The sequence below is a fragment of the Halichoeres trimaculatus genome, unplaced genomic scaffold (assembly GCF_033239565.1).
Source record: "Halichoeres trimaculatus isolate MK-OKI-2021-1 unplaced genomic scaffold, fHalTri1.1 fHalTri1_scaffold_21, whole genome shotgun sequence".
Classification (NCBI taxonomy): Eukaryota; Metazoa; Chordata; class Actinopteri; order Labriformes; family Labridae; genus Halichoeres; species Halichoeres trimaculatus.
Window position 1 is genome coordinate 10,259,515 of NW_027437199.1, and position 24,691 is coordinate 10,284,205.

Below are 24,691 nucleotides of genomic sequence, written 5' to 3' on the forward strand. Positions count from 1 at the left end.
TACTCCGCCTTGTTACCTCTGCTAAACCAACACTTTTCATATATACTGACATGTGGTCTACCTGTCCTCTTCTCAATATTCCATTTATGAAGGGGGAATTATTCACTGCAAGAAACTGAAATCTTATCAAGTGTTTTTCGCTTATTTTCAGTAAAAATGTCCTTTAAGACTCGATATGAACCACATTCGCCTGACTAGTCCAGAAAAATGTCTTATTTTAAGTTATTTAAAGAAAAAATGTGGTCTATACTACCTGTTGCAAGTAAACAACGAAAAATGTGCTTCTGTTTTGCTGTTAATCTGGACAAGCACATTTCTCTTGACTCACCAGCAGATTTTTTTGCTTGTTACAGGCAGTTTAGACCTCATTTTCATCCTTAAAGAACTTGAAATACAACATTTTCCTGGACTGGTCAGGTAAAAGAGGCTAATTTTAAGTTCCAAAAATACATTTTTTTCCCCTAAAAACAAGAGAAAAAAATGATAATATTTCATTCTTTGCAGTGTTGAGGCTGAAGGCTGAAAGAGTATGACTGCAAAATCTTCTGCTCATGTTGAATTAAGACTTAACTGTATCTATTTATTAATTATGGCATGTGCTGCAGCCCTCATGGCCAGGTCACCCTTGCAAAAGAGATCCAGATGGGTTTTTATCTGGTTAAATAAAATAAATAATAAATAAGATAAGATTTTGTCCTGCCTTTAATTTGGGTCTCAATCTTATCCTGTCTAAATGTTTCATGTGTACTTTATTACCTTCCATCTTATTTTTATTCAGCAGACTCAACTTTTGTATTCAGTCTGTTCGTATGTGTTTGTGCCACAAATGAAAAGTAATTCTTCTTAAACGCTGACTGAAGTGTTTCAAACTACATCCTATTTGTTTTAAAATGTTACATTTGCTTTATGATTAATGTTTTTACTTAATAACAAAGCCTTTATATTCTGAATGTATCAAGTAAAATGTTTTCATGTGTTAATTTATGAACTGTTTCCTCTGTTCTCCTCTAAGGGGCGCTCTGGAGGCCTATGTGCAGTCAGTAAGGGCTCGACAGGGGAAGGAGTTTGCTCCCATCTACCCCATCATGCTTCAGCTGTTACAGAGAGCCAGCAGCAGCTCACAGGAGGCCAGACCCTGAAGAGAAGCATCAGCTGTATGCTTGTACACTACATCATACTGCCTTGAGTTTATTTATGATCAAAAGAGCTGTAACTGAATGGAGGGACGTAGGCAGAGGAATGTTGGGTCTTATCTGTACTGAATCTCTGTAGCTTTCAAAACTTAGAAACACTTTGTTTAATTATCTAATATTTGAAATGAAGATTTCCTCCATCCTTTGATGTAATGGTTTGTAATCAGCTAAACTTTTACTGAGGCCTCTAATGAAATGGTGATTGTGTATATATAAAGTGATTACATCATTCTGTAAAATGTTAATCCATGACTCTTGAAAATAAATATGGGAATAAAGCAGGACTTTTATTTTGTACAGTACTTCATTAGAAGCAGGAAGTTCAAACAAACACACACACAGTATGTACACATAATGTATTCAGATTGGCCATTTCCACTGGTTGGTAGGAGGCTCCTCAATCAGCGGCTCCCAGGGCTTCCACTCTGACATCTTCCTGGATAGAGTCAGCTCACACTCTGCCTGTAAGTCGGACACACACAGTTAGTTTCTTGCATGGGGGGAAAAAAAATACCAGATTTATGTGAAATGTTGAAGACAGCATCAGGGAGTCACCTGGAAAATAACTTCTTCAATCTGCCCACAGTTTATCTTCTTCTCCAGCTTTTCCACATCAGGCTCCTGTAGCAGAAGAAATGCATGATTTCACTCACTCTTTTCAACCTACACTGATTACTGCACATGTTTAACTCTTAAAAAAATGATCCAGTGCTTTTAAATTCTTATGAGCCACACTGAGAAAGAGCTTCAATCTACTGAGTCGTTAAAGCTCCTTTACCGTTTTTACGTGGTTGAACCTCTCATTGATGAGCTGCTCAGTGTACTTCCTGTAGGCTGCGTCCTGAGGCATAGTCTGCACTGATGCCAGGATTTTTGAGTACAGAATCCTCAGACGCTGAGAGCAAGAACAGATAGCAGATGGAATTAAGGTTTAAGTTTTGATAGATGACATGTATGTGTGGCTACACTGAACCATATGAAGCTCACCTCATGAGGGTTCTGGGAAACTGCCAGGCCAACCAGGCCCGTCGTCTGGAAGAGCAGATGAGAGACACTCATTACCTGTTCTTTGTTCCACTTTTACACTTATTCACTCCAGACTACATTCTGACTAAGTCTTCTGAGGGAAAGGTAACTTTAACTGTCTTTGAATAAATCTGATTTTCAACGTAATTCAAAGTGAAGAAATATTCAATCTGGTCACTGATTATCTAATTTTAGGGAAAAAAAACATATGCACAGAAATTAAGATTCAGATGTCGAAACTTTTTAAAACAAAAATTCTGATATTGATGATGATATGGTCGTGTTTTCTAATAAAAGATTTAATCACCTTGCTTTCGGTAATATTCAATGCTGAATGTTTGTTCAGGAAAGTGTTGAATAACGTAATTTCTTCAGTGATTATATATAATCGTATTTAATATGTAACCCAGCAAAACATTCCAGGGACAAGAAACTACTATAAAGAAACAAAACGCTTCTCTTATATAATTACACTACTTGATACCCGGACTGTACACAAATCGCATTTTCTCGCTTTTTTCGTTTGATCAGACCTCTGAAGACATAAACATCATCGCTGGACTCGCTAGTTGTGCCAAGCTAGCACAACAGCTACAAGCTAACGGGCTAACACATCCGTTAAAAATACAAACAATGGAAGTGTGCGTGAAACCAGCAAGAGATTTTTCTAGTAAGACAGTCGTGGTTCGTGTATAGGAACAAGTGGGTATAAATTATATATGTGTTTTTTAGGAGAGTAAAAGAAAAAAATGACCTCTACACATACCTTCTTTAGCAACCCAGCCATTCTCCTCTTTGCGGACGAGTAGGACTACGGATTTCCGGCTATTTAATATGACGTCAATAAGCGAGAACTAAAGAAATATGTTAATATAATTTGCAATCTGACGATAATTTTATGACCATAGTTGAACAATAAAGTGAAAAATTAAGAATACAATGAAACTAAACTCAAAAACCGATGGAGTGATGCCAAGACGACTTTAATACAGTAAGTTTCCTCCAGGTAAAAAAAAGATTGGGAGACTTATTCTAATATAAATAAATAGATAAATAAATAAATAAATTTGGAGCAAAAAATAAATAAAAATACTGATAGGGTTTGAAGAATTTAACCCCAACAGCTTAAAGAGGTGGCCCAAGATTTACATTTTACAGAGGAATATATTTAAGTCTTGGATTAGGTCTAAACATCCAAGGTTAAAGGGATTATATGATTTACAGAAATTTGTTTTTTCCTTTTTTTCATTATTCTTTTTTTAATCACAGCCCTCACTGTAACCAAATTGAAAACGCAGTCTTATATCATGGCTCCCCCTGCTGGCCTAAAAGATACTCTACAAAAACAGTGAACACTTAACTGCACACAGCAGCATATGATTCAATCGTTTTGTTTTAGTCACTGCAGAAAAATTAATCCATGCGTGTCCTTACATTGTTTACTTCACCTTCAGTTACACACTTGATTAGAGTTGCTGCACTTCTAAGTGTTTAGAGTAAGAAGTCAGACAGAGGTGGAGTCTGGAAAACTTTATTGACATCAAACCAGAGCAACCATCTATATGCACATGAGCAGTATCATCAGCTTTTTAACATTAAGTAAAAATGTTCAGCTGAAGAAAAGACATCTATCTACAGTCCAGTAGAAAATATCAAAGTATAAAAATATATTACAAATCTCAGTTATTTACAAAGACAGCTTCTCTCTACACATTTCTAACTGTCTACACTTCTGTCAGTTAGTTTCTAGTTGTGTTTCCTACAACGAGCAACGCGTCCTCAGTAAATTCAGCACCTAAAGGAGACGACACCGGGGGTCGACGACCTCGAATAAGCCACTAAACTCCCAGCATCCTCTGGGAAGGGGAGAAGGTAGAGCTGGAGACAATTCTTCCACTCAGAGTTGGATTAGCAGGAGGCAAACATGGAGTCCCTCTGGAGGAAGTTAGAAGAACATCCTGTGGGTGGAGAAGCAAGAGTCAGAAATTTTATTCAGGTAGTTTTACTGTAATCTAGAGACACACTGACATGGAAATGAAAACATGTTATAATTCAAGGGTTACTTAACCACAGAGGGTAACTTTAGTTAATCAAAACGTTAAAAAAATTAACTCACTTTACAAAAAAGTTATAATAAAAAAACTTGATATCAGTATGAAATTGGGGGCCTCTTGCAGTAAAAAATGAAGAAAAAGACTCTCGTATTAAAGTTTAAAAATGTTTAATCAGCCTGTTTTTGCCAGCGTATAAATCTTCACACACCTGTAGATGTTGGGGTCCAGGAGCACAGCTGTGTCTGTGGGAAGCTTGGAAAGATGAACCACCTTGGTCTTCTGTTGCAGTCTGTCGCTCTCATTCACCCAAACATCAGGCAGTCTGACACAGAAAGAGGAGATTTTACATTTAGTGTTTGAACTCACTGCAGATCAAAGGGTTCACCGCATCTTCCGTCACCCTCTAAGTTTTCTACATCATACCAAATTCAACATAATCTGTAATTCTGTTTTATGACCCAGGATGGAGAGAGGAGCAGCAGATCAGGTGAGGTGGATGAAAGGAGGAGACAAAAATGAAGAAGAGAAGCCGGACTTACATGTCTTCAGGTATCCAGTGCAACAAGAGCTTCACTTTCCCAGAGTCCTCTTTCCTCCTGGCTATTACCTGAAAACACAACACACAGGTAACAACGCTGATCACCGTGACATATGAACTCCAGCGCTAGCTAGCTAATGTGCTGGGTGTGTGTGTGCCCACCGTGCTGTGGAAGACCACACTGTTTCCATTGCCCAGGCTCTCTATATGTGTTGCAAGGTTGAGGCAGATTGCCCGATGGCGGATGGCGTCCATTGTCTGGGCATCAAAGAAATCATGAGGTCGAGCTGGAAACAAAAAAAATGTTAATGATTACCTGAAGATTAATTAGGCTTTGTTTTTGGATGCGTTTGTGTGTTGGAGAAACATACGCAGAGAGCGTTTCTGTTTGTTCTTGAGTTTCCTCCTCTTGTTGAGGCCGGCCTTGGATGGAGACTCCTCCTTCATTTTTCCCTGACTGGACACTTTGGATGAACTCTGGGAGCTGAAGTGGGTGGGGACGTGACGGGCGAGGCCCCCCTGGGAGGCGAACGTGGCGTTGCAGCCTCCAACCACACACTGAGGGAACAGATGGAGTTCAGAGTCAGAAGGGGAGTTCAAGTTTATTTAGACCCAGGAAGCTGCAGAAACTCAAACAAGAGATGTGATTTAATTTATTATTTAACAAGAATCAAACGTTACTCATAAGGCACAAATCAAAAATGAAGATAAGCTTTAGTGCTTTACTAGAAACAAATACATACTATTGAAAACAGGATTTAAAACTAGAAAAGCAGAGAGCGCAGACCTCTGCCAAGCATATTGTGATTGTCACAAAACACTTTAGTCCTACTTTAATGTTAGACTCCCTTTAAGCAGACTGTCTGCTACATTTTGGTGTTAGTTGCAGATTTGTATGATAATTTGTTACCTGACAGTGTTGAAAATTATGATGACCCAGTACATATTTCATATTCTAGGTGTTGGTATCCAGAACTTTGCCAGGATGTGGATCGTACTTTTACATTTGTCAGAAATTATGGTGACCTTGTCTTGTATCATTTTGCAAAGAAATCCAACCATTTATTTATACACATATGGTGAAAACAGACCCATCTTACAATGATAAAGAATCCTTGAAAAAAATCCTGGATCTAAACCGTGATCCGGATCACTTCCAAAATCTAATCACTTCTTCTTTGTCCCATTTTGAACATTTGCTGAAAATTTCATCAAGATCCATCTGTTACTTTGTGAGTTATGTTGTTCACAGACAGACAAACTCACCCAAAAACATAACCTCCTTGGCGAAGGTAAAAATCAAAATAACACATTTTAAAAAGTGTAAAAAAAATTACAATAAAGAAAAAGGGCAATATGATGGCGTCTGCTGACCTTGAATGGTTTGTCCCCGCTGTGTGTCAGCATGTGTCTCTGCAGCCAGCTCTGACTGGTAGACGGTGTGTTGTACACCTTACAACCTTTCCACAGACACACAAACACCTGTGAAGAAAAACAAAGACACACAGTTAGTGAGACGTGATGTGACTGCTTTCAGAAACAGGTTCTGGAAATGAGCTGAATGAAGGAAATCAGAGTATCTGACTGAAGTAATCCTGTGTTCTGTCCAAAAGGCACCAAAATCAAACTATTAGCTTGATGTTCTTTCATGCCCTATCAAACTCAACATCAGTTTCCCGGTCCTCTGATTCTTTCACAAATCATACACAGAACAGAGAGTTTCCTGAAGGAACTCAAAGCTTTTACATTTCAGTTAAATCAATCTTTGTTACGCCCTCTTTCTGATTGATTTGAATTAGGATGGGGTGGACGGGAAGGTGGATCATCATCCTGGTTTCAGTTTGCGTCAGTCCACTTTCAAACTAAGAGTTGCATTTTCTTATCACAGAAAAGCGAAACGGATATATCTGAAGATATCCATCAGCGTGCTGCTGAGGACACAGAGGACACAGAAGTTAGTGGTCTTCTATTTCCTGCATCAACTGTTTACTTAAGTTATTTGTTTCAAACTAATACTAGGTTATGATAAAAGACCTTTCTCAGGTTTTAAACACATCTTGGTTTTACGATTCAAGCCAGTGAGGGACAAAAACAGGAACTTTAATTGGACACTCTCCGAGCGATGACTCTGCAGCTGTCACAGCCTGTTTTTACTACTGCTGGATTATTCCAAAACGTTTACATGGATCATTCAGATCCCCAAACATAAAACAAAGGGTTTAGATTGCTAAGAGTGGGCTCACAGAAATGCAGCCAGCCCTCATTAATCCCATCCATCAGATCAGATATCACTGACACACCTGTCTTTGTGGTCCTGCTCTGGTTTTACTGCTGGATCAGATTTTTCATTCTAACGGTATTTTTTAGAGGCCAACACCTGCAGTTATTCAACACCAGTCTCCATGGAGCAGCTAAAAAGTGCCAATTCCTCACGTACCCCTCCTCTCTGTCCGTCTACGTGTGTGGCCCGGATGTGTTCGGCCAGGTCCGGACTGCTGGGGAACAGCAGCTGGCAGTGATCCCAGCAGCACGTGTAGCTCAAAGACTTTCCCCCTGCTGGCGCTGAGCCACTACCTGCTACAGACCCCCCGCTGTGACCGTTCAGCATAGCTGGGGTGGAGCGACCACTGGACGCCGTGCTCTCCATGTCCATGAGGGTGCTGCTGATACTGAGGGGAACACACACACAGGGAGACAAATGAGAAACTAAGAACGACAATTCATGACAAATGCACAATAACAGTATTCACAGATTGAGAAGGAAACCCTCAAGTAAAACATCCTGAGGACTGTGATGAAGAAAATATTAGCTGATAGGCTCAGGGTGCTGCCACGAATGCTAGTGTGTGTATGCTTCTGTGTGTGTGCGACCATCTGCCCAAATCACTGGCCATACTGGCTCTCTGTGGGGCCCTGCTTACACGTCCTACAAGAGGTCTGACACCTCAGAAACCAGCACACACACATGCCCCCTGTTCACACACACACAAATCATCATCCTCATCAGCACCTGTTTCCAGCTGCTGCAGCAGCAGGACAAGCTGAGGCTGAGGAACGGCCATGTGGGCTTAAAGCAGGCAGAGGATAATCTCTGGGTGAGGCTTAAAGAGAACAGCTGACTGTCTGACTGCAGCCCACAAGATCTCAGGATCCACCTGACATGTGGGTAAAAACTTTGAAGTGTGTAGAGAAAATCTGTGTTCAATCTGTGGAGACAGAAACGACGTTTTTTTTTTTTTTTTTTTAATTGTTCAAGCACTAAAGGGTTAAACACTTTAATTTTATTGTTAATATTTTGATAAATTAGAGGATTGGGCAATTATTCATCACAAAGTACCAGGGCTCTGATTGGCTCATTAAATGCTCTGACAGTAACAGTGGCTTTCACTAAAACATTAAAGGTGGCAACCAACATGTGTGATGCTTAAAATAAATGATAAATGATAATGAAATTAAAGAGGGGTATAATTCAAATACATTTTATACCCCCTCTTTAATTTTTTTTTCTAACGCATCGTTAATTCTATTTGAAGCATTACACATGCTGGTTGCCACCTTTTATATTTTAGTGAAAGCAACTGTTACTGTTGAAGCATTGAATGAGTCCTTTAAAGCCCTGGTACTCTGTGATGAATAACTGCCCAAACCTCAAATTAATCAAAATATTTAACCATAAAATAAAAGTATTTAACCCTTTATTGCCCAAACATTCAAGATAAACAAGTTACTCTCTCCAAAGAGAAACAACACATTAAAAAAATTAAAGAGGGGGTATAATGGTAAATTAAAGAGAGGTATCATGCTTTACTATAATATATACATGGACATAAAGTAACAATGCTGAATCTTTACACTAAATTTCACGGGTCTTATTGAAATGATGACATCATTGCATAAAGATCTCCAAACTGGCAAGTTGGAGGGTCACCCTGCCCTTGACAGGCCTCAGGAGGACGAGCCAATCAGAGTGAAGGGGGTTTATGCAGACACAGTGGCTAAAACAAAATGCTCCAGGCAGAGGCTGAAAAAAGCCCCCCCCCAAAAGCTATCCCCTCTTTAAGTTAAAACAACAAATGAGAAGCACTTTTACTTTTAAGTAGTGCTTTAACGTCAACATCTATTCATCGAAGGCTTATCTGTTCCTTTCACGGTAAAGCTGAAGTACTCTGAATTACTTCTTACTCAACAGTGATGAAACAGATATGAAACCTGCCACATCATATTCTAGTTTAAGAGTTGGAGTTCCAAAAACTGGAGGTAACAGAGCGTATCAAAAACCCTGTTCTTCTCCTTAATGAGGTGACACTGATTTGTATTTTTCACAATGTACGCATGGACAAGCAGCAAGAATGGGACGATGAGCAATGGAGCTTCCAGTGAACCATACGAACAAACACCCGCGTGTTACTCATACTGTGCCAATGAGCAGCAGTGTAGGTGTGAATGGTTCAGGTTTTAGTCAGTTCCCACCTTGTTGGCATGGCTGATGCTCTGAGCGTGATGGCACAGGGTGTACCTCACAGTTTAACAACAACTCTGAATGATTCACACGGTTTCAATCTGCCACACAGGCTGAGGGGGAAGTTCACTTTCATAACAAATACAATTAAAGTGCAAGTTCAGAATTAAAAGGATTAGAGGAAAAGAAAGGTGACGTGAAAGTTAGAGTGGGTGCTTTCCTGTTTGTTACCTTTGCTTTACTTTCATCCACCTTTTCATAACAACTCTTGTGAATTGACGGCTAAAATGTGCATGTAAAGGCTGGGTTATTGTGGTGTCAGCTTAAAGCCCCAAACACATAATGACTTCAATGTTTTAGTTTCAGGGGAATACAAGAATCACAGAGGGGAAAAAACACTATTGTGTTCCAATATTATCTCTTCATCTTTACATCATGTATGTATGACCCATTATAATATAAAAATATTATATGCACTTAACTTTTCTTTCAACTATGATACTTCGTCTCAAAAGAATGTTCTAGAGAGTTTGTGGGAAAATAACAACCATTTGGTTATGATGCAGCAGTTTTCACCAATAAAAAAAAATCACATTTAACTCTCCAGTAACTTTGTTGTTTAAGTATTAATGTTGGTTGGTTATTAATATATAATTGAAAAGGCATCATTTAATAGGGTAATTTTAGGTTGAAACCGGTGCTACATCGATAAACATAGTGGGCTGACTCTTGAGATGAAGGCTGCCATGTGCTGTTGTTGTATGAGCAAACCTTTAAAAGAAGGCGTCTTCCTGCTGCCACAACCTAAAACGAACAACTCTAATAAAGTTTCCCAATTTCAGGGGAACGTAAACACATCCTTGCATATTAAATTGCTGTTTCCAACAATATTTAAACACGAGAGAGCTGCTCGGGAACTTTCCTAGTTTACATTTGGACCTTCCTAACACTGGGTACAGAATCGTTCAGTTCACGGTAGCAGAGCGTCAAATGAAGTATAATCTGTCAAACCTGTAAAAAGCGGTTTGTTATGAGCACTTTTAAACTTGGTATCTAGTTATGACCTCTCACCACCTCCTCTAGGAACCAGCAGGCCTCTCCTCTCTCCACACTGCTCTCTAAGTAAACAGACCTGTCCTCTGAATCCATCCGGCTGAGCGGCTCTCCATCCGACGAGGTCAGCTCCACGCTGGCCCTCCTCTTGGTACCGTGTTCGGTTTTCTCCGCGGTCTTTGTGCGGTCTCCTGGCGGTGAGGAGGACACGCTCTCCCCCTCTCTTTGTTCTTGTTTCAGCACCCGGGAGCCCTCTTGTGCAGAATCAGTGCTACTCGCCAAACTCCCCTGAACGGGACTTTTCCCCGGTTCAGAGAGTTCACAGCCGGGTTCCTCTCCATCTTTGTCTGTGTTTTTGGTCGGTAACACTATTTCTTTGTCGGTGTCGGGGACTAGAGACGGGCCATCCCCACCGTCCTCCGTTGCAGCACCTCTGTTCACGTCCATTCCTGCTCTGTTCTCGTTGTTGTCGCCCGGTTCCCGTCTGGGGTCCGGCACGGCCTGTCCCTCTTTGCCGGTTTCTGCTGTTTCGCCGGTGTCGTTTTGATCCGACGATGGTTGAGAATCTTGTTCGGCCCCTTCGTTTGTTATATGAGGCATTTTCGAGCGGCACGAAAGGCTATTTTTGAGTGGTTACACTCGAAAAGTTGTCCCAGGCAGCCCTTCTTCCTCCACTCACACTCCGCTTTAAGCGTAAAACACAGCAGGGGGTTTGCATGACGTCGAGCTCCGCATGTTCAAAGCTGGTGTATTAAACACGATGTATCACTTCTATCTCACTCAACATCGACAATAACCGAGTCTAACATCCGACCATTTAATGCTAGGGAAATGATAGATCTAAAGATAAATATTCCATCAAAATTAAGTAGTAAACTCTCACTTCTAAAGTTAATAAAGAGACTTTGAAATTAATTTCGACCAATTGATGACAATATTCAAAACTTTTCCATATATTTTTTAAACATTCCTTTTCAACATTGACACGTTTTAACACAAATTTAAAATACAAATGAAAAGATCCGTCAAAGTCAAATATTATACAAGTAACATCTCATGAAGGTATTCAAACTATATTTCACGACATTCTTACATGATGCATGAAAAATTTGAAGGATGCCACTGTTCTTTAATGCTCATGGTTCCCGTTCATGATCAGAAACAAAATCTACAAAACGGAAAAAAAAGTTGATGAAAAGGTCGATGATTTGAAGCGCCACTAGGAGGTGCAGCTCGAACATTTAACACCGAGTGAGCCATCTTGATAATAAAATACGATCTCTTGCATTGTGGCCTCTCAGCTCCACGTGTTCGAACAAACAGAAAAATGATCCAAGTCAAAAAGTGCTGAAAAGGCATGAATTTATCTCAGCAAGGTGCACTGTTCTGTACACAGTACTCCTCACGTAAGGCTGTTTTTACCCTCGTAGATGTACCACAGACGGTTTCCTATTTAAATCCAACGTCCTGTATACTCTGTGGACCCCATGAACCGTGCTCATATCAATGACCGACTTGTTGCGCTGAAACGTGCCTGCCTCTGGAGCTGCTCCCTTTGTTTAGATGGACATGAGCGTTATCAGTCAGCATCTAACTTTGGGCATCCAGGATTCAAATGATGTACAGACCATGAGAGCACTTATCGGTTGGTCGATCAATGATTTTAACCGAACAAGTAAAACTATAAATGAAACGAGTTAAAGATTGTAAACTGGTAGAAAAAATGCCCATAATTCAAAAAATTTCCCGATAAAGATATAATTTGTGTTTGAATTGTGTTTACTCAGACGTTATATATATATATATATATATATATATATATATATATATATATATATATGTGTGTGTGTGTGTGTGTGTGTGTGTGTGTGTATATATATATATATATATATATATATATATATATATATATATATATATATATATATATATATATATATATATATATATAAGCTTCTTCAATCTTGAATCTTAAACCCTAAACTCTCCTCCCTCCCTCCCTGTCGACACTGTGTTAAAACTGTAGTGTCACCCTCAGGCTGCTCTTGTGAGTCAGGAAATAATAAGTTATTGTGCAAAGATGTAAGAACAGCCTGAGGAGCTACTGGACCCCAAATATCTATGACAGAGAAAAGAGGGGCCAAATCCTGTCCTGCAATCCAGACAACAGCAGAGCGTCTTTAAGCGGTGGATCTCCACATCTCTTTGCTGCCATTGCCCATAAGATAAGTGAAGCCTAATCATATGGTGTGCTTCTTACACAAGGTCAAGATCAAATAACCAACTCAAAATAACTGGCTATGACAGAAATATGGAGTTAACTAAATATGTGAACTCATGTCAGCTTCATTAGAGTCTCAGCATGTGGGGATTTAAAAAAAAAGACAACCATCAACAAGCATGTTTTAAGAACATCAACATTTATTTCACATGATATAAAACAGATGGGGTATGAACTTTTTGCATATTGACCCTAATAATATTAATAATAACCTCTGATAGTTATAATATTCGCTCTTCTTTTCAGTGTGTACATAAATTACGTCATCTTGTTTTAACTTTTTTTTTACAGTTTATACATCTCTTTTTAAATTTCTTTTTATGTCCTGGAGCTCCAAAGTCCTACTTATTGCTTCGTACGTGTGCTATTCTCTGATTCTCCACCACATAGGACAGAGTCAAACGCAAAATGTGTCTAATCTGTGTCACGTCCTCAGCTTCTTCACTGTAGATCTCCTACGTCATGTAAACCAAAGAGAGAAAAAAACAAAAGGACACAAGACAATCACAAACTGTGTGTCTGCTCAACATAAATACTCACAACCTCTGCAAAATACTGAGTTCTGTCTGTTCAAAAAAAGAGGGAAACAGCAGCATGAAGTGGCACCTTGTTGAAGTAAAAATAAGCTTTATGTTCATATATATACTTTTTATATATTTATATATGTATATCCAAAGAAGGACCATCTGTAATGTTGCAGGTGCAAAAGATGTGAAAACAGAGCGATAAGGGAGCCTCAGCTCTCAAACCAACACACAGAATCAAACTCAGAGTAGGTTTAAATCCAAGAGCATCGGCGGTCACTTTGGGGTTAAAGTAAAGCACTGCATGTGTGTGTGTGTGTCGAGATTTGGTGCTTAGCCCATCAGCTCCTATATACAGCTGTACACTCACCTCCAGAGACCCAGTAACAGCTAATATCCCTCCTCCAGTTCAGTAGAATACTCTAATAATTATAACGTTAAAATGACTTTAATACTTATCAAAAGTTCTGTATATTGATGTGTGTATGTTTTCAGAAACACTTTTCCATGGAGCTCCATCATCCTCAGAACAGGTCACAGAGACAGATTGTGAAATGGTTTGAGTTATTGTAACCAATGTAATCTGCAGGATTTGTCCATCTGTCCAACTCTCCTTTCTGACTGTGGAGCAGGTTTCTTTTCAATCTTCCTACGACTGTTTTGTTTCAGTAAACTTCAACGAACCCAGCTCCCCCTAAGCAGAGAAAGTTTAAAAATCCCCTGATAATTGGAATTCTGCATGTTGAGACTGCCAAATCACCACCTAGGAATTGAAAAAATGTGAGCTCATGCTTCATTTGATGTGACAGATGTGGTTTCCGAAAACGTGGAACCATCCAGATGCTGTGGATGGGGAAAAGGTGATCATTTGCTATGCTTAAAGAGGGGCTATTCTGCTTTCTAACGTGGATCTAAAGTAACAATGCTGGGTGTTCAAACTAAATGTGTTTGAATTTATAAAGTCTAGAAATTTCTCAATTAGCCTGTAAACTGCTCAAAAACAGTCTGTGCTACGATTGGCACAAGATTTTCACGAGACTCGCTGAAATGATGAGGTCATCACATAAAGATCCCCAAACTGTCATAATTGAGGGGCAAGCCTTAATCACCCCGACAGGCCTCCAGGGAGCTGGCCAATCAGAGAAAAGGGGGTTTTAGAGCAGTGAGCAGCTAAAAATCAGACAAAAGATGAAAGAAGGGTTTTCTAAAACACCAGTGTGGGGAAACGCTTTTTTTTTCAGCTGTAAATCATATAAATCTACTACAGGGGATACCATATGGACAGTATGAAGCCTAAAAAAGGCACAATGCCCCCTCTGTGAGTGGATAAACTGGAGCGTTTGTTCCCTGGTCCCATCATAAAACACATTATAAAGTCATTAATTGTTGTGGTCCTGCTCGCTGCATCTTTGAAACATCTTTCTTACAGCGATACTTCTTCAGGGGCATCCGGGTAAAAAAAAACTTAATGGGGAAAAAAATTTCACCACTTTTTTCCAGTCTAAAAAAACTGAGTTCACTGTTTCTGCTTGCAAGAATTAACACAATCTTTGACATCACTGCTGTAAAATGTCAGGCGCACCTAACTTTCTAAGCCTGTGTGAGCGTCAGCCGATGACTCAGTGCTAGTCGTCTCCTTGCTTTAACCTTTTGTCTAAACTCTGCTTGATTGGCAGACAGTAAAAGCTCTTAAAACAGATCTTCCCAACAGACTGAAAGGTAAAGAAGACACCTTTGAGTCTTTGAGTCAACAAACCTTTCTTACACAATCATTTCTCTGAGTCTAGGGGATTGTATCATAAAAGGTGAAGTATTTAGTTTGTGGGCTTTTTTATGTAAAAGTGACAAATTTTACATTTAAACCATCTCACAATCTAAGTAGACCTGTTGTGGGACAGATGGGAATCCACAGAAGTGTTGTTTAGCTCAGGGACGTACAGAATGGACAGATCTAACAGGAGCTAAAGGTACAGTACATCAGCCTCTCTCTGTGTCAGAATGCGATGGCAGCCCGTCTCAGTGATCAGTCCATTTGGAAGCCGTAACCCTCTCCGTCTCAGTCTCCTCGTGGGCATGTTAACAGTAGTATCAAAGTAGTTCTGTTGTAAACGCAGGAAGCCATGGAGCATGCTCGGTGCAGGCTGGCTACATTTGGGCTTTACGGGGCGCCGGCGTGGACGTCGAGTCCGGCGTCGCTCACGTGTCGCTGGTCACTAAGGTGAAAGTCTGCGCTGTGAGGAGAAGAAAAGAAGAGAAGGAGAGTGGACAGTGAGTCAGACATTCCTCAGTGATGAGTTCAAGTTCAGTTTTCTTTGCACACATTTTTGGAAGGTTATGAAAAAACAGGATTTCAAAATACAACAAAAACTGTAGCATTAACCCTTTAAAAGATACACTTTTTGGGAAGTAAGGTCCTTATCCAATCAGACTGAGATCTACTGTGTTTGTCAAACCTTAAAAAGGGAGAACATGCCATGTATTTCATACCTTAATGATTAATAGGTTCTACTACAATTTTACTTAACAGACACTTTTGTCCAAAGTGAAGTACAACACAAGCAAGAATTTAGACAGAAGGAAAAACCCAGCTAGTGCAACAAAATGCTACAAGTTATTTCACTGCAGGTGCTGCCATTAAGTGCAAGATTTTTTTTAATAATGCAGAATAATCTAGCCAACTAACCACAATTAATTGCTGCAACAATATACTTCAACCATTAACAACATTCAGTAATTGGTGCTGGGCTGGGAGCACCAGGCGTCTTTCACAAGCAGAGCGTAAAGGGCGAGGAGTGTAGACCTGGATGAGGGACCCCAGGTAGGCAGGAGCCATTCTTGTCAATGTTTTGTAAGCCAGAAGAAGAGCTTTGAATTTGATTGAAGCTGCCACTGGAAGCCAGGTAAGAAAAAGTTTTCTGCATCCCAAAGTGCAAAGTAAACCTTGTGACTAAATGAACATCTCAAAGCTTTCAAAGAATTTTTTTCTAGCTAATATAAAACAGAAAGTATCCCCTCAAAGATAAATGTTTTTCATTCAAGGGGACGCATTTAAAACCAGAAACATTGATCTCTTCAAAGCCACAAAAACTGTAAATTTAACATCCAGAACAAAGGGGGTTTCCTTTTCACGGATGTTGCCATTGTTTTCATTATTAACTGAACTTTCCTTTACACTGAACAGGCAAATAGTTGAATTTTTCTTCCTTTACACTGACATCTTCCTGTTGTCAGCCTTGCAAAATTTCTGCAGAAAGTGAGGCGGATATAGATAGAACGCAGCAGGAGAAACTCAGGAAAATTCAACACAAATGACTTTATCATGTGAAAAGTTTGTTTTTGTTGCATAAAATGAATCTGCATCCTCATCTTTGAAGATACGGTGAATATGTCTGTGCACAGTAGGGCATGCATGAATAAGCAAATCTGGCACATTTTAAGGGCAAGCTGTCTAAAAATTTCAAGAGTGCATGTGTGAAAAGAGCTTTGGTGAGGCTTTGCTTTTTAAATCACTATAAAATTTGTGAAACACAAATTAAAACAAAGTTACAACCCACCAAAGAAAGAGTTAAAGCAGCAGGTCCCATTTTCTGCAGTTTTATGGCTTTAAAGAGAGCAGTGCAGCAGCTGTTCCTGGTTTATAAAAATCATCTGCCTCTTTAACAAAAATCTCTATGTCTGTAGGGATCCACTTTGGCTACATGCTCTCTGCTGCTTGCAAACACCAATCCACTGAAACAGTTCACTAATTCTGGTTTTGGAGTGAGAATCAAGTTGATAAATGTGCACCTGCTCTTCAATCTGCTCTGTTTTGCTCTGTATGGATTTGAGAGGGCGTGAGGCCTCTCCTGCACTTAACACAGCCCACAGAGGACTTTTAAAAGAAGCATCTCTGGCCCTCTTAATAATTTAAACCTAAAAATCAAACCTAAAACTTAAACCTTGAGAGGCTGTATCTTTTGCATTGGAGAGAGCTGAAGGTTATTTGCTGTAAAAACAACCTGATGCAGTGGTATGGTTGGAGAAACAAACATCTACACTAATCTAAAGCAGCTTTCTGAAGGATTTAAATGACACCACGTATGCAGTTTTAAATACATGAAGCTGATGGCAGCTGATAAGAACCACAAAAAATGTCTCCTCAGATTCCAACTATCAGTCGCAGTTTCAAATCCTACCACTAGATGGTGGTGTATGTGTGGCTTGCAAACAGCGCACACTTTCCTCAGCTTTGCACAAAACTCGCCAGCATCAGAAGGGTGACTGTGAGTGAGTTTATGAGGATTCTGTTCAGTTTTTTAGAAACAAACTTAAAAGATGAAAAGATGGAAGACAGTTGGAATCCTCTCTGAAGCTGTGCTGCAGATTTTTTTAGGAAAACAAGCTGAGAACGGTTGGTGGATGAGGCCTGGCGTAGTGACCAAAGAGGAAAAGGTGTGTAAATAGAAGCTGAAAAGGTGTATCATTGTTATTTGGGTTTGACAGTGTAATTCATGGCAAATAATCAAAAATTGTTCTCTTCAAGTCATCCAGTGTTCTCAAACTAAAAGGGAACTCTAACATCTGCCATATATTATTATATTGTTATATTTTACTTATTTATTTTATGCATATACAAATTTACCTATCTTACCCTCTAGTATTTTTGAGTATTTTTTAAATTAATCATTATTTTACTTTTAGCTCCTGTGTTTCCTCATTTTAATTCAAGATAGCGTTTCCTCAGTCCTCTAATTCTGTTTTCTGTCAGATTTTCCTTTTTATGTCTTTGTGTGTTTGAGTAAGTGAGTGTGTATATTGAATGTGGTTTGGGGGGGGGGGTTGCAGGGGTCTTATGCTTTCATTTTATGCAAAAATACAATTTTCTGCTTTTTATTCCTGTTCTTGTTATTTCATTATATTTTTTCCCATGTAAAACACTTCGTATTAAAAACTCCTGTATGAAAAATGCTTTGCAAATAAAGTTTGATTGATTGAAAGTGTCCTCTTGAGAGCAAACGTGCACTGGACTGCCCTCTGTTGAGCAAAAACATGCACCGTAGTTCCTGTAATGAGACCCAAAACACAGGCTAAAGTGCAACCATAGGGGCCAAAACTTGCTTAAGTTTACTTTTCAACTTGTCCAACAACTCTGCCACATTAAGAAACAAGTACAAGCCTGAAGTATTTGAAATTTGAAGAGGCCCTGAATGTGACCGATACACAGACCCAGCTGTGCTTCTACTCTTTTGTCACCCATCTGCAGATTGCTGCAGCTGGCAGCTGTGTTGATGCGGGGAATTGTGTCCAATCAAAGTAGGTTTCCTAACAGTGTTGTGCTAAGACAATTCTATAGAAAACAGGCCATAATAGCTGTGTGTTCAAGGGGAAGATGCTGTTTTCTAAGGTACCAAACTCCACTGAAAGAAAAGCAACTTTTCTTAACTGAATACTGGAGCTTTTGGACAGCCTTGTCTGTGATAATTTTTACCTTTTGAGTCCAAATAGTTACCTTTGGTTCAAGTACAACATTTAAACTCCAGTACTAATACAAGGAGATGAACCAAGCAATGTAGATATAGACCAGCTGCTCCTGTTGTTGGCAGTTAAAATCCCTGCTTTTGTCATAGGAGTCTGATGGCTTTGAAGACAGAACAGTTGTTTCAGGGAAAGGAAAATTATTTGAACATAAATGTGTTTGAATCCTTTCTGCAATAAGACTAGGCGCTCATCTGAGAATAACAATCTAAGCCTGCATGGCAATTTATTTTTAGCAATCAGCTGCAGTGCCGCCAGAATTTCTTATAGTCCTTTGGACCCGGTGTTAAAAGTACCAGAATAACTCTTTAACTCAGCACACTGTCAAATACCAGGAGTAAGATGGGTTGAAACAAGCTCCAAATAGTTCTCCTGAACTCTGATTTATCTTTCCTGAACTTCAAACACATCTGTGAAGCTGCCCTTGGCCCCAGGAGCTGTGAGCATTTGTGTCTGTGTGTGTGTGCAGGTAAGCCGCAAGGATTTACCTTCACAAACGTCAGTCGCCACAATATTTTGTTTACAGTTCAAGAGGAGGAAGACACAATCAGCTCATTTTCATGCCACAAGCAAAATTAGTTGTTTTTTGATGTGTATGTACAATTTGCACTATTTTTATTTTTTTGTCTAAAAATTGTTCTAAAATCATCCAGTAAACAAGAATCTAAAGTCTGAGAAACTTACACCCACTACCACAGCATTTATTTGATGTTATGTCAGCCTCCTGAGACTCCGTCTCCTCTGACAGGGAGGGACTTCCCATCAACAGTCAACTCGTAAAAATTTCAAGGTCGAGCTCCTTCCAAAAATATCTGCAGAGCAAGTCTGAGACATCTCTTGAAAACCCAAATCTAAGACTTCCCTAAACTGTGGTTAAATAAAGATTCTGACTCATAACTATGAGGACACAGTTTTCAATGACTCAGATGTCTCAGCACTTCACGTCACACACACACACGCGTGCGCGCGCACACACACACACACAGCGGTGACGATTCCTCACTTACCAGCCAGCACGTTGTTGTTGTTATTGTTGAGTTTCTTATCGTCTGCTGTCAGCTGGTTGTTGGAGTCCAGGCTCTTCTCAAGCTTCTCCTCTCTCATGTTCCGCTGCGTCACGTCCGGTTCCTCCTCATGAGGCTCCGGGCTCGGCGTCTCCGGTTCAGGAGTCTGGAAGCTACTGTGAGGATGGAGGGAGAATGTTTCTTATGTTATTTTCTTAAGATAATAGATAATAGATAAGCTCTATTTATTCTATTTTTGTATTTTTGTTTTTGTTCTGATTCTGAAGTGTTCATGTCTTAGTTTTAGTAGATATTTCATCCTAGACTTAATATGAGTCATATTCACCAGATATGTCCAGAAAAATGTCTTGTTTCCACAGATTAAATGGTTAAAGTGATGCCTAAATTGCTTGTAAAGATCAAAAATTCTGCCTGTAGAAAAAACTTAAAAAAATGTTTTTGAAATTTCTTCAAATGAGAATAACATTGTGAGATACAAAACTATGACAGTAAATTTTTCTAACCCCATTTGCAAGTTTTTCTATTTTTTAAAAGCCCTTTAAGGCATAATTTTCTACAATAAATGAAAGGAGAAAAAGTTGTACAAGGATTTTCTTGCATTTATGATCCCACAAGAAGCATCATGGCACCCTGAAAGTGTTAGCACTAAAACACACTCGGAAGAGTTGGTTGCATTTTTGCAGTTTGCTTAAAGCTTTAAGATTTTTTAACTTCTTGTGTTGAATATGAGAAACGTCACCCACGTCTCACAAAAGTTTCTCAGGAGAAACTCTTTTTGTTTTTATTTTGGAGCAGTTGATGTGAACACACCTGTTCTCAGTGGTGGTGTTTGTCGGCGAGCTGGTCAGGTCTTGGTCTCTACTCTCGTCATCCTCAAACGGCTGAAAGTTTACGATCTCCACACGCTGGGGCTCCGTGTGCAAGTCCAGAATCACCACCCTCTGGCTCTCACACAACTGAAACACACACAAAACACAGCATTCAGCAGGAAAGAGTCGAGTATAGTGTGTTTTTCATGACTGCAATGGTCTTAAAACTGCATCAAACCCTGGTCGGGTGGACAAGGTTTGTAAAGTTTCTTTTAGTCAAAGGAAAATGAGACTCTGGTGAATGCAGCACCATTTGTTTTTGATTTTTTTGCAGTCAACAGTTTATAATTCATTTTTTAACTACAGAAAATGTATCATGGAGTCTGGCAGCAGTCTGATAACTACAATCTGAAAAATCCTAAAAAAAATTATTACAGGAAACATAATGTGTGATAATAAAGTAATTAGGGGAAATATATGACTATTTGAATTGTGTGTCTGTTTTGTAATCAGCTGTATGCAGTTCGGACTCCACAGAGCTCCAGGGTGGCGTCCCACTGGACAGCAGCCCAGACTCAGCCTGCAGTCCTGGCTGAATCAGGAGATAAACCCTTTAATCCAACCTGGCTCCTCCACGTTCCCATGAATCCTGTTGTACTGTGTTAATAACACTCAGAGCAGTTAATACCACAGCAGCTGATTATGAGCTGCGAGGGATTACGGACGCTGTGTGGGGACGCTGTGCGGCTGAATTCCTCTGATTCTTCTCCACCTACTGAAATGTTACAGTCAACTATAAGCTCACGTAAACTGTGGGATAATGTCCTCTCATTTATTGCTTCTCGCCTCAACAAGTATTTCTTTTAACTAAGCCTATATTTACAGATTTACCTAAGCTATTTCCTCATAAAATATCATTTATTCTATATTTCTTTGGTTTATTTGTGTGTATATTAATGTTCAACATTTTTTAAGGCTGATTTGACCCAAGAAAAACCTTTGTAGTCACTTTAAAGATGCTATGAAGAGGTTTTGTTTTGATTGCACTTCCTCGCCACCTTGTGGCCTGGAGTCTCAAAAAACACAGAAAAATTACTTTTAGTGAGGTGTGTGTTTGTTTTGGAATTAAATGGAGATCAGATCAATTTTCTCTGTTCAAGACAACTTATTACTGGATACAACGCGCTGAGGTAAGGGACTAATCAGCACGGTTACATAGCACTACGATTTGAAACGTGTCATCAAGGAAACGTTTTGGCAGCCAGTTATATGTTAGCCTAGTGCTCCAACATATCTATAGGCTAACGTGACATAAAGTGAACACTGTCAGTTTGTAAGTAGCAGCTGGCAGCTCGGTGCTCTAAGACATGTTCGTAATGTATAACAACAGTAAATCCTGGTTAGCTATGTCCTGCCAGTCATCTACCAAGCAGAGCTAACGTAACCTCACTCTTCATTTTATTGATAGACTCTCAAGTTTGAACAGACCACTGCAGAATAACTGCTGACTGTGGGTTGGAATGAACATTTTCACAAACAGTTTATCCCCTGTGCTATAGAGTGATACAGCCCGAGCTAAAGGCTAATTAGCCTTTAGCTTGGGCTGTGTCACCCTCCTGTCCTTTTTCTGTCTAACAGTTAGGCTCCTGTGTCCACCATTACAACAAAATTAATAACTGAAACCGTTTTTAGCAGAGAAAAATACAGATCTCTGTGTTTTATCTCCCCTCTCTTCTAAACTTCGCCAGCCAGTGTGGTGTTGTCATAGAGACCTAGAGGTAGATAAATCTGGTCCTGGTAGACCTGAATTGGAAGCTAAGAAGTAGTAATTCAAAATAACCTGTAACCAGCAATATTGGTGCTGATAATCTAATTTTAAAGTGTGGATTAGGATCAGGCATATATCTAGAGGGGGGCCTTTACAATCTCTCTTTCAAACTCCTCACAACCCTTTAAATCATTTCTTCTTTCAGTTAATTTGACAAATTTTATCTTTCTTTGTGTACATGAGTTGGAAACTGAAATGAAACCTTAAAAACATGATTACTGACTCTTTGTTCTTCTGCAGTCTTCGTATCGATCTTTTGTCAAGAATCAGTAGGATGCTTATTTAGAAAAGAATTTGAAATTGTCGTCAAATTACTCAAAGAGAGGTTACAACAGTTTCCAATATTTCTAAAATTGATATAAAGTAAGAATGCTGGATGTTCATAGTCTGTTTTTACTAGTGCTCTTTGTTTTAAGAGCTATCAAATTTCCATATCCTGCTGCTAAAAAAAAAAACACCACAGCATCAGACGCTGATAAATCCAGTTCAAATCATGTTGGACTGAGGTTTCAGAGATTAAGAACTGGGTCTGACTGATTTAATGAAAGTCTGTGCTGTGCACGTCTCTCCACGCTACCTCGCTGTCCATGCTGTTGGTCTCAGCCTGCAGCGCTTTGACACTCTGCATGGTCACGTCTCCGTCCTGCTGCACCTCCTCGCACTCGTCATTCTTCAGCTCCTCTGCTCTCTGTACCTCCTGGAGAGTGAAATGAAACCGTGTAAGGAGCTGCTTCAGAGACACCATAAGGAATGTGCACTGAGGCCTGCTATGTGAGGGTGTTGGATGCAGCGCAGCGTGTACGTGAAGGCAACGTAAACAAATCTTTATATTTAGAGGGTCATTGATTATGAAGAAAAATGGTGCAGTCCAGGATTGGAATCAGTCAGTACAAAGTTAACACATTAACACATAAAGATCTGCAGCATTTGATAATGTTATCTGTTCATATGAACTTTGAGGTTGCATAAAATAACGCTCCGCCTTTTGGATGTTCAGGGAAATCAAATTAGAGGCGTCAAAATGTGTTATTGTTCGTTTTAAGCTCTAAAGGATAATACCAGAACAGCAACAACAGTTTTGTCGTGCTTTGTTCAACCATGTTGGCGCAGTGTGAACTGTAAGGACAGAGTAATGTTTGCAGCAGTTAGAATAAAACCTCCTCAGACCTCTGCTGTTTGTTCTGTGCTGCTCTCCTCAGCCTCGGCGGCATCTCTGCTCTGCTCCATGTGAGACACCTTCAGCTGCTGCAGAGCGGCCTCCAGCTCCACAGGGTCTGCACAAGCCCCCTCCACATGCACCCGTGTCTGCAAACACACACAGTTGTATACGCTGACATTGACATGAATTGTTGGAGAAAAACTTTTGAGTTTTCAAGGACGAACTGGATCAAGATTAAGAAAACTTAAAAGTTTCCTGACTTTTTTCTACTTTTGAAGCTTTTCTGATTTTTGGAAGTTCTCTGCTCACTGTTAAAAACTTCTGTGTCTCTTTTTATTGTCTTGTCTTTACAAAAACATTGGGCAGATAAAAAGTAACAACCTTGGAACTGTCTGTCTTTTTGTGAAGCAAAAACACTCAGAAGAGAGAGGAACCAAATTCAAGTTGTTTTTGTCTACTTAAATGTCAAAAGATATTTTCTAAGACAAGGATTGAAAGGTAAACACAGAGGACGTTTGTTTTTGATTTGTCTCTCTTTTTTTGTTAGGAAAGTTTAATCTTTTCCCCCATTGTGCTTTCTGAGGGCTGTAAATCTAAATCAAATCTTCTTACTGTTTGGTTTGTTTCGGTGCTGGTTTTACCTGCAGGGTAAGAAAAGGGTTGTCTTTGCTGAAAGAGGGCGAGCGTGACGGTGTTTCTCTCCTCTTCTCCCGGAGCGACGTGGCCTCCTGATTCCTCCTCATCCTCTCCAGCTGCTCCTCCACACTCATCCTCGGTCTGCCCACTTCCCGCTCTCCAAACCCCATCTGATCCACGGCGCTCCTCGGACGGTCCTGTAAGGGACGACACTCTGAGTCAGAGGTCGCAATTACCGATTATTCTCCGTCTTTGGCGAGATTTTTTGAGCAATGACAGAAAAGTCTGAAGGTTGCCCATCATTTTGACGGATTTGAAAACCCGAGAGCGATCCACTCGATCACTTTCACTGTCACACACAACCATTCATTAATCACCTACAGCACCTAGACCACCTCTCCCGTACATCAGGACCTCATGCTCCAAGATTTCCTCCCAGTGAAGCGGTATGGAATGAATTTTCTATCTTAAATCAAGGGCATTTTTAATTTATTTGAGAGCAGTATTTAATTGATTGAGCACGAGGACACAGTTTGAGCACGCGCAGAGCAAATTTGAGTGCAAGAGCAGAGTTTTGAAAGACAATATCATA

At 39.8% G+C, this 24,691-nt stretch overlaps 4 protein-coding genes across 10 annotated transcripts in view; 1 reads left to right on the plus strand and 3 right to left on the minus strand.

Moving 5' to 3' along the window:
* cog5 (component of oligomeric golgi complex 5) overlaps positions 1-1,387 on the plus strand; it is a 57,808-nt gene extending 56,421 nt beyond the window's left edge. Inside the window, exon 22 of the mRNA XM_074698691.1 lies at positions 1,013-1,387. Coding sequence (XP_074554792.1) covers positions 1,013-1,139 — 127 coding nt within the window. The 3' untranslated portion in view covers positions 1,140-1,387. The remainder of the gene's footprint in view (positions 1-1,012) is intronic.
* Positions 1,388-1,453: 66 nt separating this feature from the next.
* On the minus strand, positions 1,454-3,063 carry ndufa5 (NADH:ubiquinone oxidoreductase subunit A5). Its single transcript, XM_074698693.1, has 5 exons — positions 2,986-3,063; positions 2,181-2,225; positions 1,972-2,088; positions 1,749-1,814; positions 1,454-1,655 (listed from the first exon to the last, which is right to left on the minus strand). The coding sequence occupies exons 1-5, from the start codon at positions 3,004-3,006 to the stop codon at positions 1,554-1,556; spliced, it is 351 nt and encodes a 116-aa protein (XP_074554794.1). The 5' UTR covers positions 3,007-3,063; the 3' UTR covers positions 1,454-1,553.
* A 677-nt stretch (positions 3,064-3,740) lies between these two features.
* aebp2 (AE binding protein 2) lies at positions 3,741-11,066 on the minus strand. Its single transcript, XM_074697685.1, has 8 exons — positions 10,403-11,066; positions 7,249-7,480; positions 6,186-6,293; positions 5,183-5,369; positions 4,974-5,098; positions 4,813-4,880; positions 4,482-4,595; positions 3,741-4,177 (listed from the first exon to the last, which is right to left on the minus strand). The coding sequence occupies exons 1-8, from the start codon at positions 10,921-10,923 to the stop codon at positions 4,165-4,167; spliced, it is 1,368 nt and encodes a 455-aa protein (XP_074553786.1). The 5' UTR covers positions 10,924-11,066; the 3' UTR covers positions 3,741-4,164.
* Positions 11,067-14,309: 3,243 nt separating this feature from the next.
* LOC141810783 (pleckstrin homology domain-containing family A member 5-like) overlaps positions 14,310-24,691 on the minus strand; it is a 252,612-nt gene continuing 242,230 nt past the window's right edge. For all 7 annotated transcript variants that reach the window (XM_074698593.1, XM_074698598.1, XM_074698596.1 and 4 more), the window contains 6 exons: positions 24,105-24,296; positions 23,472-23,609; positions 22,882-23,001; positions 20,478-20,623; positions 19,650-19,822; positions 14,310-15,359 (listed from right to left, as the gene is read on the minus strand). In XM_074698593.1, coding sequence (XP_074554694.1) covers positions 15,325-15,359; positions 19,650-19,822; positions 20,478-20,623; positions 22,882-23,001; positions 23,472-23,609; positions 24,105-24,296 — 804 coding nt within the window. In that variant the 3' untranslated portion in view covers positions 14,310-15,324. The remainder of the gene's footprint in view (positions 15,360-19,649; positions 19,823-20,477; positions 20,624-22,881; positions 23,002-23,471; positions 23,610-24,104; positions 24,297-24,691) is intronic.